The sequence below is a fragment of the Poromitra crassiceps genome (genome assembly GCF_964638095.1).
Source record: "Poromitra crassiceps genome assembly, chromosome: 11".
In the NCBI taxonomy this organism is placed as follows: Eukaryota; Metazoa; Chordata; class Actinopteri; order Beryciformes; family Melamphaidae; genus Poromitra; species Poromitra crassiceps.
In genome coordinates, this window is record NC_139643.1 from 10,963,401 (window position 1) to 10,980,900 (window position 17,500).

Below are 17,500 nucleotides of genomic sequence, written 5' to 3' on the forward strand. Positions count from 1 at the left end.
TCAAAAAATCGTGACATTAAAAATCGCGATACTTAGGTGAATCGATTTTTCCCCCACCCCTAGTAGATTAGTCCCACCGCCTATCAACCAGCCAATCAGGCGTCTCGGACGGTATCTGTCCAAAATAAGCGCCAGTGGAAAAGCATTGGGGCTGGACAGGAAGCTGGACAGGAGGCTGGACAGGAAGCTGGACAGGAAGCTGGACAGGAGGCTGGACAGGAAGCTGGACAGGAAGCTGGACAGGAGGCTGGACAGGAAGCTGGACAGGAGGCTGGACAGGAAGCTGGACAGGAAGCTGGACAGGAGGCTGGACAGGAAGCTGGACAGGAAGCTGGACAGGAGGCTGGACAGGAAGCTGGACAGGAGGCTGGACAGGAAGCTGGACAGGAGGCTGGACAGGAGGCTGGACAGGAAGCTGGACAGGAGGCTGGACAGGAGGCTGGACAGGAGGCTGGACAGGAAGCTGGACAGGAGGCTGGACAGGAGGCTGGACAGGAAGCTGGACAGCAGGCTGGACAGGAGGCTGGACAGGAAGCTGGACAGGAGGCTGGACAGGAGGCTGGACAGGAAGCTGGACAGGAGGCTGGACAGCAAGCTGGACAGGAGGCTGGACAGGAGGCTGGACAGGAAGCTGGACAGGAGGCTGGACAGGAGGCTGGACAGGAAGCTGGACAGGAGGCTGGACAGGAGGCTGGACAGGAAGCTGGACAGCAGGCTGGACAGGAGGCTGGACAGGAAGCTGGACAGCAGGCTGGACAGGAGGCTGGACAGGAGGCTGGACAGGAGGCTGGACAGGAAGCTGGACAGGAGGCTGGACAGGAGGCTGGACAGGAAGCTGGACAGGAGGCTGGACAGGAAGCTGGACAGGAGGCTGGCCAGCAGGCTGGACAGGAAGCTGGCCAGCAGGCTGGACAGGAGGCTGGACAGGAGGCTGGACAGGAGGCTGGACAGGAGGCTGGACAGGAAGCTGGACAGGAGGCTGGACAGGAAGCTGGACAGGAGGCTGGACAGGAAGCTGGACAGCAGGCTGGACAGGAGGCTGGACAGGAGGCTGGACAGGAGGCTGGACAGGAAGCTGGACAGGAGGCTGGACAGGAGGCTGGACAGGAGGCTGGACAGGAAGCTGGACAGGAGGCTGGACAGGAGGCTGGACAGGAAGCTGGACAGGAGGCTGGACAGGAAGCTGGACAGGAGGCTGGACAGCAGGCTGGACAGGAAGCTGGACAGCAGGCTGGACAGGAGGCTGGACAGGAGGCTGGACAGGAGGCTGGACAGGAAGCTGGACAGGAGGCTGGACAGGAAGCTGGACAGGAGGCTGGACAGGAAGCTGGACAGGAGGCTGGACAGGAGGCTGGACAGGAGGCTAGGTGACACCAAGGAAGGCTTGTGACAAAGCAGTGGATTTTGACGCCGTGGGATGACAGCGGGTTGGTGTGTGTGAAGCATTCTCAGCAGAAAGGCCCTCCGGCCTCGTCATGGTTCAAGTGCTAAGATTTGCTGTGTCATGTTTTGGTGTCAGTACACGTGCTTACTGCTTACGGCAGTCCATCAGGTCTCCGGCTCTGGTTAAGCCTGTTTATGGTGCTGCATGTGGCTGTGGAGAGCAAGCCTGGAGCAGCAGAGCTAGCCACAGATAGTACAGCTGAGGGCAGAGCTAGCCACAGACAGTACAGCTGAGGGCAGAGCTAGCCACAGACAGTACAGCTGAGGGCAGAGCTAGCCACAGATAGTACAGCTGAGGGCAGAGCTAGCCACAGACAGTACAGCTGAGGGCAGAGCTAGCCACAGACAGTACAGCTGAGGGCAGAGCTAGCCACAGACAGTACAGCTGAGGGCAGAGCTAGCCACAGACAGTACAGCTGAGGGCAGAGCTAGCCACAGACAGTGCAGCTGAGGGCAGAGCTAGCCACAGACAGTGCAGCTGAGGGCAGAGCTAGCCACAGACAGTGCAGCTGAGGGCAGAGCTAGCCACAGACAGTACAGCTGAGGGCAGCGTCGGGGCAGGAGGTACATTCGATTGGGTGGATATTAGTCTGACTCAATGGAAGCAGGCTGCGGGGGTATAAGCTCTGCCATTGGCTCCGACCATTTCAGCCGGAGCGAAAAGGAAATCCCTTTTTTCCGCTTCCTGCATGTCGCTCTCAAATGCCTCCGCCGCTGTGAAACAACAACACTAGCTAACAAGCTAACAAGCTACACGCTGAAAATGGCAGGTTTTGAAGAAGATGTGGATTGTGCAATAAAGCAGGCCTGCTTAGTACTTTCGGTGGATGGTTGTAGAGGTAATGGAGCCTTTCCCCCACGCTACACCAGAGTGAGAGTTAGAGCAGCCAGACTCTACTCTCTCCTGCGCTGGTACAGTGCGAAACAAAGTGTGGAGATATTCTGGTAGGTGGATATCAACATGTGGTCCGGCCAGGTGATATTAAGGCTGTGAAAAGCCTCCGCCTCCAGAGGCCTGAGGTAAGAGCGATGTACTGTCCAGCCTTTAGCACCATATCCAACCATGTGTGTGTGTGTGTGTGTGTGTGTGTGTGTGTGTGTGTGTGTGTGTGTGTGTGTGTGTGTGTGTGTGTGTGTGTGTGTGTGTGTGTGTGTGTGTGAGAGAGAGAACTGACTCTGACTCCTCTCTCTTCCCGGCTGTCCGTCACTCGGTTGCTAGGAGACATGGACGGCCATTGGTGGGATCACGGTTCCTGGCATGGCGAGACCACGCCCATGTCAATGGTACGACCAAGACCAAGCCCCACCTCCCCAACCATCTAACCCTGCCTCCATCTGTCTGTTTGTCCCGTTCCCCCAACACCCCCCCCCCCCCCCCCCCCCCCCCCCTCTTCCCTCCCAGGCGACAGTGGGAGGGCAAACAGGAAATCAGCCTTTAAGGAGGTGGCATTTTTTCTTGTGGCCTCTGTCAGCCTATCACAGAGGCTGCAGAGTATGGTGGGTGGGGCTTGTGATTGGCTGGAGCGGCAGGTGAAGGACTCAGGCATTGACACCTGCAGCAGCACCACGCTTAATGAGGAGCAGGGAGACAAGGTACTAACGAGGGGGAGGAGCTTCTGTTCAATTCTTTCTCTTGCTCTCCTGTTTTATCCTCCTCTCTCATAGACTGCCTAAGTCACGCCCTCTTCTGGGTTCAGCATGGGACATAAGACAGTAGACACATGGGGACATAAGACAGTAGACACTACATAAATAAACCAAGCTATTCAGCTGTATTCAGAATCAGAGAGACCATAGAACATTTCACTCAGAAAAAGAAAAGCTATTTTGGGGGGGGGGGGGGGGGGGTCAGAGTGAAAAATGTTCTATGGTCTTTTATATATATATATATATATATATATATATATATATATATATATGTGTATATGTGTATATATATACAGTATATGTGTATTTATAAAACGGCTCTCTCAAATCAAGCAATCTGATTGGTTCACAGCCATTGTATAAATCCCGTAACCCACTCCAATAACCCATGGCCATGGGTTATGAGTTGCCATGGCAACTCTCTTACTAAAAGGCTTTGGTTACCTCAAATGACAATGTAGAAAAAACAAATGGCGGAGACAGCTGTCAGATCCTTGTGAATCGATCTTCGCTTATAACTTTACTAATACTTCGCAGAAAATTATGTTTTGTACAAGAATAGACGCGGGCTAATGTCTTGTTTGCAAAAAAAAGGCTGTTAACCCCGCATTTAACCCCGCATTTAACCCCGTAACGTTAGTTGGTGTCGGGCTTTGCAGAAAGCTCTCAGCTTCTCAGCAAGCGCTGAGAATGCAGCGCTGCGCTCGAGCTGCGTGTCGGGCTTTGCAGAAAGCTCTCAGCTTCTCAGCAAGCGCCAGGATTGGCCAATGTCAACTTCAGTCTCCAGAACGATCCAATCAAATCACCCGCACGTCTATCTTCTTGCTAGAGGTCCCGCCTTACAGTAGTGTTTCAACTGACTCTATCAGAATGCCATGCCAGTCGGACTTATAGTATTATTATTATTATTATATTATCATACTTGGAAACCGTTTTATAAAAGCAATATAGCACTCGAGCTGCGTGTGTTGTGGCATATATCCCGCTGCTCAGCAGTTATCCTGATCAGCGGGATATATTTTCCACAACACACTGGCTCTCATGCTATATTGCTTAAATATATATATATATACTGTATATATCTGAACTCGCTTGGTTTGACCAAGTAAAACTCTTTTATAAGGATTTTTCAAAACTATGGAAAAATGAATGTGGAATGAAATCGTTTAGGTCGGGCTGAACCCGGAAGAGGGTGTGACTTCGACACTCTTGAGTTTTTCGGTGTCGGACTCCAAAAGCACCACAGTCTTCCGGCAGAAACACCGGAAATGGCGGAAACGATTTGTGCTTTTGTCCAAAGAACAATTCTGCCCTGAAAACAGATTTTAGAATTTAGAGTTTAGAAATTTAGAAATTTAAATTTAGAATTTAGAAACGTAAAATAAATATGATTTGTATGTATGTTATCTAATGTAGCGAGAAAAATCAAATGAACTAACACCATTTAAAAAAACCATATCAAACCATCTTTCTATGGGGGACACAGTGGAAACACCACTGGGGGCGGGTCTTAGAGGGGAAGCCACTAACGGGCACCAGGCTCTTCTCCTTTGAGAGAGAGTCTGGTGACGCGAGGTTAGGGACTCCCTAAAACACGGCATTTCACCCAGATGGGCGTGGCTTTGCAGGGCATTTTACCCAGATGGGCGTGGCTTTGCAGGACATTTCACCCAGATGGGTGTGGCTTTGCAGGACATTTCACCCAGAAGGGCGTGGCTTTGCAGGGCATGTCACCCAGATGGGCGTGGCTTTGCAGGGCATGTCACCCAGATGGGCGTGGCTTTGCAGGACATTTCACCCAGATGGGCGTGGCTTTGCAGGACATGTCACCCAGATGGGCGTGGCTTTTCAGGACATGTCACCCAGATGGGCGTGGCTTTTCAGGACATGTCACCCAGATGGGTGTGGCTTTGCAGGATATTTCACCCAGATGGGCGTGGCTTTGCAGGACATGCTTCAGTGAGCTCCGTGACTGTCTCAGCCCGTACCCCGAGTGCACGTTCATGGGGTTTACACATTGGGGGGAGTTAGGTTAGTTTTGTACAAAGAATTTAGGTTACTACTTTTAATTTTCCCTATCCAGCCTTATAATGTCATAAAATGTACTACACTGGATAATACACATTCAATATGAATTAGGTTATTTGTGCAGATGTGCAGACTGTATGTCTGAACGTATACTTTTTTTGAATAATTTTGAATCATTCTTTGGGCATTTTGCCTTTATAAGACAGGACAGTAGGCTGACAGGAAAGCTTGGGAGAGAGAGGTAATGACCCCGGGTCGGATCCGAACCCGCATCGGCCGCACGAGGGACCGAGCCTTCGCGGTACGCGTGATACCAGGTGAGCCACCAGGAGGCACACGTATACCTCTAACTAATAAAGGCAGAACTGTCTGTATGTTTTTTCTGTCTGTCTGTCCTTCGCATATCTCGAGAACCATTCTTTGGATTGACTTCAAACTTGCAGAGTGCGCCTAGGGGGACCTGACAGAGTGCAGTGCCAAATCTTGTGCAATTCGGACACACGCATAATCATAGCGCCACCTACAGGCAACACAAAAAGGGGTTTATCTCGAGAACCGTTAGTCTGATCGACTTCAAACTCAGGCCTTGGCCACACTGATCCGTCAGAAAATGGACAGAATTATTGAACGGACAGATGTCTGTCCGATGAGAACTGAGTCTACGTCAAACCCCTCGCCGAAAGTGCCGGGGCTGCTCCGCGGCCGACGAGCCTGCCTGCGCAGCCTGTGTGCAGCTCCTTGGAAATGTGACTCGATGCAAATGACATGAACAGCGCGAGTATAATATAATGTAGATCATGTGCAGATAACTGGAGAGAAGTATATGCACTACATTCTCCCCTTGGACTAACTTCTAGTCACTGAAATCCTAGTGAAATCACACAATTTTACTCATTTTGCTGGGGAATCCCTTATAGCCTCGTTCACCGCCTCGGCCATCTTCTTTGAAAAGTTGAAACAAATCTCGGAACGCCTCCTCTCGAGACCTCGACTCTGATTGGCTAAACGGACAGTGACTATCCGACCATCCGATACGTCCGTCCAGAAAAAGTTCATCCCTCTTCAACTTTCTGTCCATCAAAACGTATGCAAATTTTCTGGATACGTACGCTTCTGAGTGCTCCACGGACAGTCGGACAGTTGTCATTGAAAATGAATGGAAGTCAACAGAGAAATGAACGCACACGGACATACACCACGGATCAGTGTGGCCAAGGCCTTAGGGTGTGTGTTGCTGGGAACCTGACGGTGCAGTGCCGAATTTCATAGAATTCTGACATGGCATAGTCATAGCACCACCTGCTGTCAACACAAAAAGTGGTTTGTCTCGACAACCGTTCATCCGTCCAATCGACTTCACTAAATTCGGCACTGCACTCTGTCAGGTTTGAAGTCAATCCGACGAACAGTTCTCGAGATATGCAAAGCACAGACAGACAGTTCTGCCTTTATAAAGGTGGTGACACACTGAAAAGACTAGATGCCAACCGATGCGTCACCTCACGTCTCCTGTGTCTCACGTCTCCTGTGTCGGGGCCAAAAAGTTGCATTTGAACACAGCACAAACACAGCAGCCGACGGGCAGCTAGCACGTACGTTCTGCTCCTGCCTGAGACCTGATTCATGAAACATTCAATAGAGAGTAGCGTTTGCCGACCATTTTGCTAAACGGTTTCATAATATCGCTACTTCTAATCAAGAATATAAAGTCTGATAGAAAGTTGCAAATGACACTGGTGTATGTCAGCCCTCCTCTGGTGTTTTTTGAAAGGAAGAGGCGGAGGTGGAAAATAAAGAGAACGTGCACTAAACTAAATTGATGATATCGTGTAGCGAGAGGCTCGACAGGCTTTCCCAAAGGAACGTCGTCGTCAAAATATCGGTGTTTTGGAATTAACAGATGAGATGAAGTTGGAGAATGAGCAGAGCGTTTTGTGTGCCCTCTCTCCTGCTTCGCTACCACTGAACACATTTCTTTTGGATAGAGCGTCCTACAGCTTAATGACAATCTTAGCTGCTGTAAAGATGTTTAAAAATGACTGTAACGTACCTGTCACCTGTGTGTAATGCTCCCTGCGTCACAGCCTACTGCGCTTCATATCATCCTCACAGCCAATCTATTTGATCCATCTGTGCCTGATCATGATCTTCATAATAGTCCTAACAAATGATCAGAGTTCAGTTATCAGAGTTAGTCATGTTACTGGGCCAAATTCTTCCGGGTTGTGTTAACACTTCCGGTGGTCACGGCGCGAAAATACAAAAGAAGGTCAGAAGAAGAAAGTTGTTTTTAGAGCAGGAATGCGTTGAACATCGCCCGCTGCTGCGGTCTGAGTGATACAAATCAAGTCAAAGAGGAAAAAGATGAGATCAACAAAAAGAAAACAACGAAATGGGCAGTTAACAGCAACACACTGAGAGACGTCCTCGTACAAAACATACCTGGACTCCAACATAGAAAGCTTCAGATGGTTTTCAGTCTCCTCCGAGCGCAGCGCGAGCCACTTACGTCTTATAAGACCCGCAGACGTTAACGTAATTCCCTTGAATGCGAGACTTAACGAGCCAGTTACATGGCGTTGCATTCTTAGACATTGCCGTTTGCTTTTATTTGGTATGTTACATACAATTGGCTAAATTATTAGTTAATTCAGAGTTAGATGATATTGGAGCAGCCGGAAGTCGTGACACAACCACACAACCGGGTCAAATGGGCGTGGCTACATAAGGTGAATAGGCGGGGCTAATAATGTTCCCCTAAATTGACCACTGAAAAACATCCTGTATTCCTGATGATTTCACTGTAAACTTGGAAACTGGCTGTGCCATTGGTCTCATTTCTATTGGGTCACGGTCTGTCTAATTAGCCTATCATTGATGCGTGAGCGTGGATCCAGTGTTGCGCGAGGCGTGACAAATGAACACGTACATACAAACATGCATACTCTCTCTCCCTCTGCGCGCGCGCGTGTGTGTGTGTGTGTGTGTGTGTGTGTGTGTGTGTGTGTTTGTGTTTGTGTGTGTGTGTGTGTGTGTGTAATGTGACAACAAAAGCGAATAATTTATGTTTTTCATGTCCTTTTTTCTGATTGGAAAGTCAAGTTATTTATTTGTAGGCTCCAAATCCTCTTATTTCACTCAACGGACTTTGCGCCCCAAAAACAATGTGTGACACTGAAAGCCAGATGGCCTTGGCCCTAAAATAATGAAATTCCAAGCCTCAACTTTGAGGACTTGGACTCAGACTGGAACACATGGGGAGTGGGGACTCAAACTCGACTCGGACTATGAGCCAATAGGAGCACATCACTCAACACTACGAGCCAATAGGAGCACAACACTCAACACTACGAGCCAATAGGAGCACATCACTACAACACTACGAGCCAATAGGAGCACATCACTCAACACTACGAGCCAATAGGAACACATCACTCAACACTACGAGCCAATAGGAGCACATCACTACAACACTACGAGCCAATAGGAGCACATCACTCAACACTACGAGCCAATAGCAGCACATCACTACAACACTACGAGCCAATAGGAGCACATCACTCAACACTACGAGCCAATAGGAACACATCACTCAACAGTACGAGCCAATAGGAACACATCACTCAACAGTACGAGCCAATAGGAGCACATCACTACAACACTACGAGCCAATAGGAACACATCACTCAACACTACGAGCCAATAGGAGCACATCACTACAACACTACGAGCCAATAGGAGCACATCACTACAACACTACGAGCCAATAGGAGCACATCACTCAACACTACGAGCCAATAGGAGCACATCACTACAACACTACGAGCCAATAGGAGCACATCACTACAACACTACGAGCCAATAGGAGCACATCACTACAACACTACGAGCCAATAGGAGCACATCACTACAACACTACGAGCCAATAGGAGCACATCAGGCACACATCAGTCTGTGTGTGACGCAGGACGTAAGGACCGCCCCCCTGAGTGAAACACCGTGTTCTGAGGGAGTCCCTTTTCAGTCTCTTCATTTCTGGTTTCTCCGTCTGATGATGTCAGAGATCAGGAACGATGATGTCACAGCATGCCGGCTTCTCACAGGGGCAGGAGGGGCTAAGAGTCTGGACCGCCACCTCACTGGTCACTATGCCTGTCAATCACTCCTTCTCTGTCTCTGTCCCCGGGGTTAAAGACAGATTCAGGACTCGCTTCTCCTGGTCTGGTTTCTCCTCCTCCTGTCGTCTGGTTTCTCTCTGCTCCTTCTCCGCCTCACTGCCTGACGTTGGTTTGGTTTCACTCCTTTCCTACACTGCTCTCTCCCTCTCCCTCCCTCCCTTTCTCTCCATCCCTCTCTCTCCCTCCTCCCTCTCTCCCCCCTCTCTCTTTCTCTCAGTGTTTCTCATCTTTGATCACACAAACTCACTCTGGTCTCACTGGCTGTAAAAACTGTAAATCTCTTTATGAATCAAACCTTTGCAGTTCAAAATCACTTTTGAAATAAATTAGACTTTGAAGACAGAGCAGAGCAGCCATCTTTCTTTCTTTCGTTGTCTCCTGGCTTCAACACTCACTTCAGTCAATGCAGCAACTCGATTAAAATAATTTTGCTTCTTCTGGCACGAATACAAAATATCCGTAATATAGAAAGAATGATATAACAATCAAAACTAAGGAATAAAAATATGAAAATATGAATATTTTCAAGAAATCCAATCTGAATAGTTAATGATAAGATCAATAAATCAGAGTTCAACCTCCTGCTCTGCTCTGTCTCCATGTTGTTGTTGTTGTTGTTGCTGTTGCTAAGAGACCATGTGTGTTTACCGTTGCGACTTGTTAGCACCCGGTCACATGGCAGCCGTCCAAGGATGGAGAGCGTCTGATTGGTCGGATCCTGCTGAACAAGAGGATGAAGGACGGGACGGTTCCCGCGGACACGGGCGCGCTGCTGGGGCTCAAGGTCACACTCTTCTTCTTCTGTGGTATTTCTGCTGTCTTTGTTTATTTCAACTTTATGTAAACTAAACTAAACGTGTGTGTGCTTGTGCATGTGTGCACGTCCCTGTGTGCGTGCGTGTGTGTGTGTGTGTGTGTGTGTGTGTGTGTGCGTGTGTGTGCACGTGTGTGCGTGCGTGTGTGCACGTCCCTGTGTGCGTGCATGTGTGCGTGCATGTGTGTGTGCGTGTGTGTGTGTGCAGGTGGTGGGGGGGAAGATGACAGAGTCTGGTCGTCTCTGTGCTTTCATCACTAAGGTGAAGAGAGGGAGTCTGGCTGATACTGTAGGACACTTGAGACCAGGTAACACACACACACACACACTCACACACACACACACGGACACGCACGCACGGACACGCACGCACGCACACACACACTCACACACACACACGCACGCACGCACGCGCACGCACACACACACACACACACACACACTGTAAACTGTGTATAATATAGGACACTTGAGACGAGAGGCCTATACCACGAAGCAAGATTAGTTGTTTAGTGAGGTAACTTCAGGTTTAACCCTGGGTTTTCCGTGTTACGACGCTAGTTAACTCCTTACCGAGATATATTTCCATAGCAACTTATGCTTCACCATTAACCTGGTCGAGAGCAGGTTAAGTTGCAAGGATAAGAACCAATGAGCTTCCTGGAAAAGGAGAGGAGAGTTTTTTTTGTGCCCGCCAAGACCCATTTAATCATACGTCTCCAAAGCGCACCGTGTGCGCAACGGACATGCTGAACTTTGGTGGCGAAATCAAGCAAGTTGAATAACTTGCGCATTGAGACAATCTGCAATTTTTTGCCAGCCCTCCTTTCTGTGATTATTATGTGCAGCAGTGTTGCCTTTGGTTTTTATTACATTTTTGAATTCTTCATATTTCATTAAGATTATGGTTTGTTCCTCCAGCGTGAAGTATTCATTTTTATTTGCTCCCAACACGTTTGACCCTGCTGATTGCAGCTGAACGCTGCGTGGAGAAATATCACTAAATCACCTGCGTAAAAAGGATACCATAAACGTCTCCAAATCACAGTAAGGTGCTCTGTGTGCAACAGAGCTGCTATTTTTATAGCCTATTTTTTTATTCAATAAAAAAAAAGTTGATTCAGAGCCTATATTTCTAACGTTAAATCTATGATCTAAATAGGCCTACGGATTTTGGAAATTTAGACTGAGTTTACACTTCTAGTCGCAAAAAACACATGCGGGTTTTATTGAGTAGACCTATATTAATCTGCTGAATAGGCACTAGGCAGAAAGCTTCTTTGATCTGGTTAAGCCACACCAGATCAAAGGACAGATCCTGGATCTGTTTATCCTCCATTCATGGTATGGGCCTCTGGTAACACACACACTGTAAACTGTGTGTTTGATACTGTAGGTCACTTGAGACCAGGTAACACACACACTGTAAACTGTATACTGTAGGACACTTGAGACCAAACTTTGTGTTTGCAAGTCAAGAAACTTTATCTTAAAACCGCCTGGACCAAAACAAAACAAAATCTACCAAACTGTGAAACAGCATCCAGAGCAGAACCAGCGATCACAGAGAGACCAGCGGCATGTGGATCTGACAGGTTCTGGATTAGACAGTTGGGTCAACTGTAGTTTCAGTCAAACACAGAGAAGAGAAGAGTCCAGCGAAACCAGTTTCAGAATGTGACTTTTGGTTCAGGCTTTTCTAGAAAACTCCACAGCTGATCTCTGCCACCCCCCTCCAGGTGATCAGGTTCTCGAGTGGAACGGTCGGGTTCTGCAAGGTGCCACGTTTAAAGAAGTCTACAACATCATTCTGGAGTCCAAACCAGAACCGCAGGTGGAACTGGTGGTGTCACGACCCATCGGGTATGTCGGGATAATATATGATGGATATAATGCACTTTGATTGATTGCACCACAGAGTAAAAGTACCACAGGCGAGAGTAAAAGTACCACAGAGTAAAAGCACCACAGAGTAAAAGTACCACAGAGTAAAAGCACCACAGAGTAAAAGTACCACAGAGTAAAAGCACCACAGAGTAAAAGTACCACAGAGTAAAAGCACCACAGAGTAAAAGTACCACAGGAGAGAGTAAAAGTACCACAGGAGAGAGAGAGAGTAAAAGTACCACAGCAGAGAGTAAAAGTACCACAGAGTAAAAGTACCACAGAGTAAAAGTCACAGCAGAGAGTAAAAGTACCACAGGTTAGACTAAAAGTACCACAGGCGAGAGTAAAAGTACCAAGCAGAGAGTAAAAGCACCACATAGTAAAAGTACAGTGGGAGAGTAAAAGTACCACAGGAGAGAGTAAACGCACTACAGAGTAAAAGTACCACAGGAGAGTAAAGGTACCACAGGAGAGAGTAAAAGCACCACAGGAGAGAGTAAAAGCACTACAGAGTAAAAGTACCACAGGAGAGTAAAGGTACCACAGGAGAGAGTAAAAGCACCACAGAGTAAAAGTACCCTGGGAGAGTAAAAGTACCACAGGAGAGAGTAAAGGCACTACAGAGTAAAAGTACCGTGGGAGAGTAAAAGTATCACCGCAGAGAGTAAAAGTACCACAGAGTAAAAGTACCACAGAAGAGAGTAAAACCACCACAGGAGAGTAGAAGTACCACAGGAGAGAGTAAAAAGTACCTAAAGTGTATACTGTATTGAAGTTTTGTTGTTTTCTTCGTCAGGGATGTTTCCAGACTGCCAGAGGGCCAGCTGGAGTCAGGTGAGTCCAGACTTTTACTATACTATGTGGTGGGTTTTACCATTCAATATTCACATGCATGAAATGGTTAGCATTAAGCTTTCACTATTCACATGCATGAAACGGTTAGCATTAAGCTTTCACTATTCACATGCATGAAACGGTTAGCATTAAGCTTTCACTATTCACATGCATGAAACGGTTAGCATTAAGCTTTCACTATTCACATGCATGAAACGGTTAGCATTTGAGCTTTCACTATTCACATGCATGAAACGGTTAGCATTTGAGCTAACATTACTAACATGATTAATACAGATTTGGTGATGGCAAGTGAACGTAAAGCAGCAGCTACTCTGGACGCAGGCCGTTAATTTACAGAAGACGAAAAGAAAAATATGCTGGTGGGCTGCAGCGATGAGCATTAACCAATTCGAAGGGGGAAAAAACTGTTGTGTTTACTTTCGGGGGTTTTATTTAGAAACCGCACCGGACGTAGCCTTACTATTATTTTCGTTAGCTTGACAGGCGCTAAACTAGCTACAGTAGCTGGTCAGGTCAAACAGCAATGTTCTGTGTAACATAGTTCAGCAACTGTATGTAAGAGTGTGTGGTTTACTGTCATTATTGGATGATGTGGTCAGGACTGAGGCGCTTGGGCCTGAAGTGCCAGTAATGATGGTAAAGCACACCCTCTCATGTAATATTGCAGTTATACAACAACAAAATAAAAGATGTCAACAAAATGTATGAATAATGTGGGGCAAATCGCGGTCCAAATAAAAACCTTTTAGACGACTAGCAAGTAAGTAATGAACCCTTAATAATGAAATAGCAACAGAGACGCTTAAAGGTGTCACGATACACTCCGTTCACAATACGATACACGATATTGGGTTCATGATAAAGATACGATATTTTAACAATATTTTTTTGCGATCGATTTGTAAGTTCAGGGGGCATCCTCCACGCTAATTTGAGTAATTTCACCATTTTCATCCTCCGTGTCTGTAACGTCCCTCGTCTGTTCAAACAAAGCAATGAAGAGGAGAGCGAGCATGCAATCAGATACAGATCAGTGCCACCATGTTCAGCTTCTTTTTCTCGCGATATGAGATTTCATCTCAACGATGCATCCAGCACTTGAACAGGGCAGTCGCTTTATTTCTCGCTCTCCCTTATCTCCCTTCTTTCCCTCTGCCTGCAACAACTCCCAGAGCAAACTTGCATTCGTCTATTCGAAATGACAAATATGGATTTATTGGATTTACTAAGCTGGTCTCTCAACGCAAATCAACTAAACTTTTTGGGGTCCGGGGAACCCCCACCCTCTGCCCAGACGGATCTCGCCGCGGGATACGGGAAGACAACAGCGATTGACCCTAGGCTGTGACGTCATGAAAATTGAGATGGGCGGTCAGTGAATTTGAACTGTGAATTTGAACTGTGAAAAATTGATTATATCTGGATATATCAGAGAAATTCCACTGATCTGCAATAAGTAGAATAAGTTGGGAATCAGAGACTTGACACCTGCTGTTGACTTTCTGGTCTGTGTGACCCTGGTCTGTGTGACGGAAAGGAATTCCAGGCAACCAAAACATTTTATCCTAATCTGGACTCTCGTACTGCCAAGGACGCAGCTCTCCTGATATTTTCGTCTGCAACTGAGCTCTTCCCCCCCAAACCCCCCGCCTTGTTCAGCTCTTTCATCATCCACCCCCCCCCCCCCCCCCCCCCTCTCCCTCTTCCTCCGATATACATCCATCTGGCGCTGATCACAGCGAGCCACTTGCGTTGTTTGAGGAGCTAATGCAATGGTGGCGCTGCGCACGTGGCGACCCGGCTGAGGGCAGTAGATGGTCCTTTGGAATCTGTACATAATGCAACAAATGTTTATGTATTGTATAATATTGAAGTGCGCCTTTATTACTTTAAAACTAGTAATATTGTATCTCAATTCTGAAGTGTGCCGTTATTACTAATCTCAAACTAGTAATGATGTTGTAATTATCCACTACTGTCTGATGTGAACCAAAGTGCCCTTCTGGGACATGAATTAAACTGATTGATTGATTGATTGATTGATTGATACATATTGTCACGTTTTGATATCGCGATATATTGTGGGACGCTTGCTACTCGCTGTTGAGTCAGCCAGCCAACTTGAGCTAATGCTTTCTAGAGATCGGGAGTTCCCAAAATGAATAAATAGCACACACATAAACACAAAACTGCCTTGCTAGCCCCGTCTTGTAACTAAACTGACCTTACACCAAAAGACTTTTCAGGCGATTTCACTTTCGCAGACAAATTGCCAACGTCAGGATGAAATCATGAGAGTTTTGCTGGAGTTGTGGCGCACTCATGTCACCTCGATTGTTTGATGTAAGGCGGTGATCAAACTCAGTCCGAGCTGTCTGAACTCAGGCTTCTTCTTGTCTTGACGTTCCAACGTGTTATAATATGTTAATATTACCAGGAGTCTTTTACCCCGTTCATGACAACTCGGACCGCCGGACAAAATGGGTTCCGAGTCCGACCTGTAAAAAGTGAATTGAACGGTCGTTCAGGCCGGAATTACAGCTCGGAAATTCGGGTATCATCCAGAGCTCTGCGTTGTCCGAGTTGACGTCACATGCCACATCAAAATGGCGACTTGTATCGTTAATGGTAATCACAGAATTATTATAAAGACGTTTGTTGACGTTTTAACACACAATTTGATGTCTTAATTACAGTATATAATGTTAACGTTTAATATGTGTTTGTGTCATCTGTGTTTCGCTCTGTGTGAAGTTCAGCATTCAGCATGTTCGGTTAGCATTGTGTCACGGGTTCGGTTCTAAAATAGAGTTAGGCTCGTGTCTAGATGAACTGGACCCGCAATTACATACCACAGCAGAAGGAAATAACCACAAGGCTGTCAGGTGGAAAGTTTGCAAAAGGGGTTTGACTTACCCAGCACAGGCGTAGGCCGCGGACAGCAGGCCGGCCGAGGCAGACGGCTCGTGCTTTACTGGATAGCTCAAGCCGGGGTGTGGCCCACCGGGATTTGTCCCGGTGCTCCCGATGGTCAGGCCGACTATGTCGTGACTATGTGTAATGACACACAGCTTACAGTTGTGTTCAGGAGTGTGTAATGTGTGTGTGTGCGTGTGCGTGTGCGTGTGTGTGTGTGCGTGTGCGCGTGTGCGTGCGCGTGTGCGTGTGCGTGTGCGTGTGCGTGTGCGTGCGCAGGCTCCAGTGCATTTGACGCTCAAAAGGCCGGTCCCTCTATCTCCGTCACGTCTCCCATGAGCCCCGGCGGTGTGCTCATGTCCGGACAGGTCTCTGTGAGTACCCAGCATGCACTGCTGCAACGCTGACTACTGACTAGGCACCTCACGGCCAATCAGCTCACAGATAATCACCATCATCCACCACCGTCATCATTATTTCTTTATTTTGATTGTTATATTTGTGTTATTTGATACTTTTATTATTTGTCCGTTTTTATTCCTGGTTTGGGTGTTTCCTAGGTCTGCAACTAACGATTATTCTCATTATTGATTAGTCTGTCGATTATTCTCTCGATTAGTCGTTTGGTCTATAAAATGTCACAAAATGATGAAACATGTCAATCGCTTTTTCCCCAAAGCTCAAGATGACATCCTCAAATTTCTTCTTCTGACCAACAGTCCACAACCCAAAGAAAATTAGTTTACTGTCAGAAGACAAGATAGAAAGTAGAAACCAAAAAATATTCACATCTAAGAAGCTGGAACCAGAGAATTTGATTTTTTTCTCTTCAAAATTAGTCTAACCGATTCATAAAAATAGTTGGCGATTAATTTGCTGTCGATCGAGTATTAATCGTTGCAGCCTAGTGTTTCCCACCTTTTGTTGTTTTGTGTCATCCATTTCCATGGTGTGTGTGTGTGTGTGTGTGTGTGTGTGTGTGTGTGTGTGTGTCTGTGTGTGTCTCGTCCATTTCCATGGTGTGTGTGTGTGTGTGTGTGTGTGTGTGTGTGTGTGTGTGTGTGTGTGTGTGTGTGTGTTGCAGAGCCCATGTGTGTCCAGACGGACCATGCCTCTTGTTCCTAGAGTTCAGGTAACCGACTGTAGAGCAGAACAGAGAGGAGTGAGCTATCTGCCCATTATCCTTATCTTCTCTCTGTCTGTCTGTCTGTCTGTACTTGGGTTTCCATCCACCTGTTTTTATGCAAATTTTCAATTTGCACATCAAAAACCTGAGTGGAAAATATCGCAAAAAAGTTTTCACGCTTGGGGAAGGTGGAAAAGTTGGGTGTGTCGATAAAAGGAAAATGCGATAAATGCGGTGGAAACAGAATCTTCCGTCGTCTCTCTATTCTAAAACCACGCAGCCAGTTTCATGTTGACATGTCGGAGCAGCGACACTAAATAGGAGTTGTAAGGTAAATAAGCAGTACAATTCTTACACCGCCGTGGTGTGTTTAAACAGAAGAAGACTGGGATTAATGTTAATGTGACTCACTTGTAGAATTGCTCTGTGGATTATAACGTTATGCTTGCTGAGTTGAAGAGTGGCACCTTGTTATCCACAAATGGCATCTTATGGTCTATGTACCTTTGTAGATCATCAAGAAACTTTAAATGAATAACGTAGATGTGTTTAATAGAGCTTGGTCGCTGCCTGCCTGCAAGACGATGCATGTATCTGGTCTAG

The 17,500-nt window shown here is 47.0% G+C and overlaps 1 protein-coding gene across 1 annotated transcript in view; it reads left to right on the forward strand.

Moving 5' to 3' along the window:
* LOC310784827 (regulating synaptic membrane exocytosis protein 2-like) overlaps positions 1 to 17,500 on the forward strand; it is a gene marked incomplete at its 5' end in the record, with an annotated part of 108,190 nt that overhangs the window by 32,013 nt on the left and 58,677 nt on the right. The window contains 7 exons of the mRNA XM_083645866.1: positions 2,663 to 2,727; positions 9,961 to 10,080; positions 10,319 to 10,418; positions 11,850 to 11,973; positions 12,794 to 12,831; positions 16,051 to 16,145; positions 16,856 to 16,903. Of these exons, the coding sequence (XP_083501992.1) occupies positions 2,663 to 2,727; positions 9,961 to 10,080; positions 10,319 to 10,418; positions 11,850 to 11,973; positions 12,794 to 12,831; positions 16,051 to 16,145; positions 16,856 to 16,903 (590 nt within the window). The remainder of the gene's footprint in view (positions 1 to 2,662; positions 2,728 to 9,960; positions 10,081 to 10,318; positions 10,419 to 11,849; positions 11,974 to 12,793; positions 12,832 to 16,050; positions 16,146 to 16,855; positions 16,904 to 17,500) is intronic.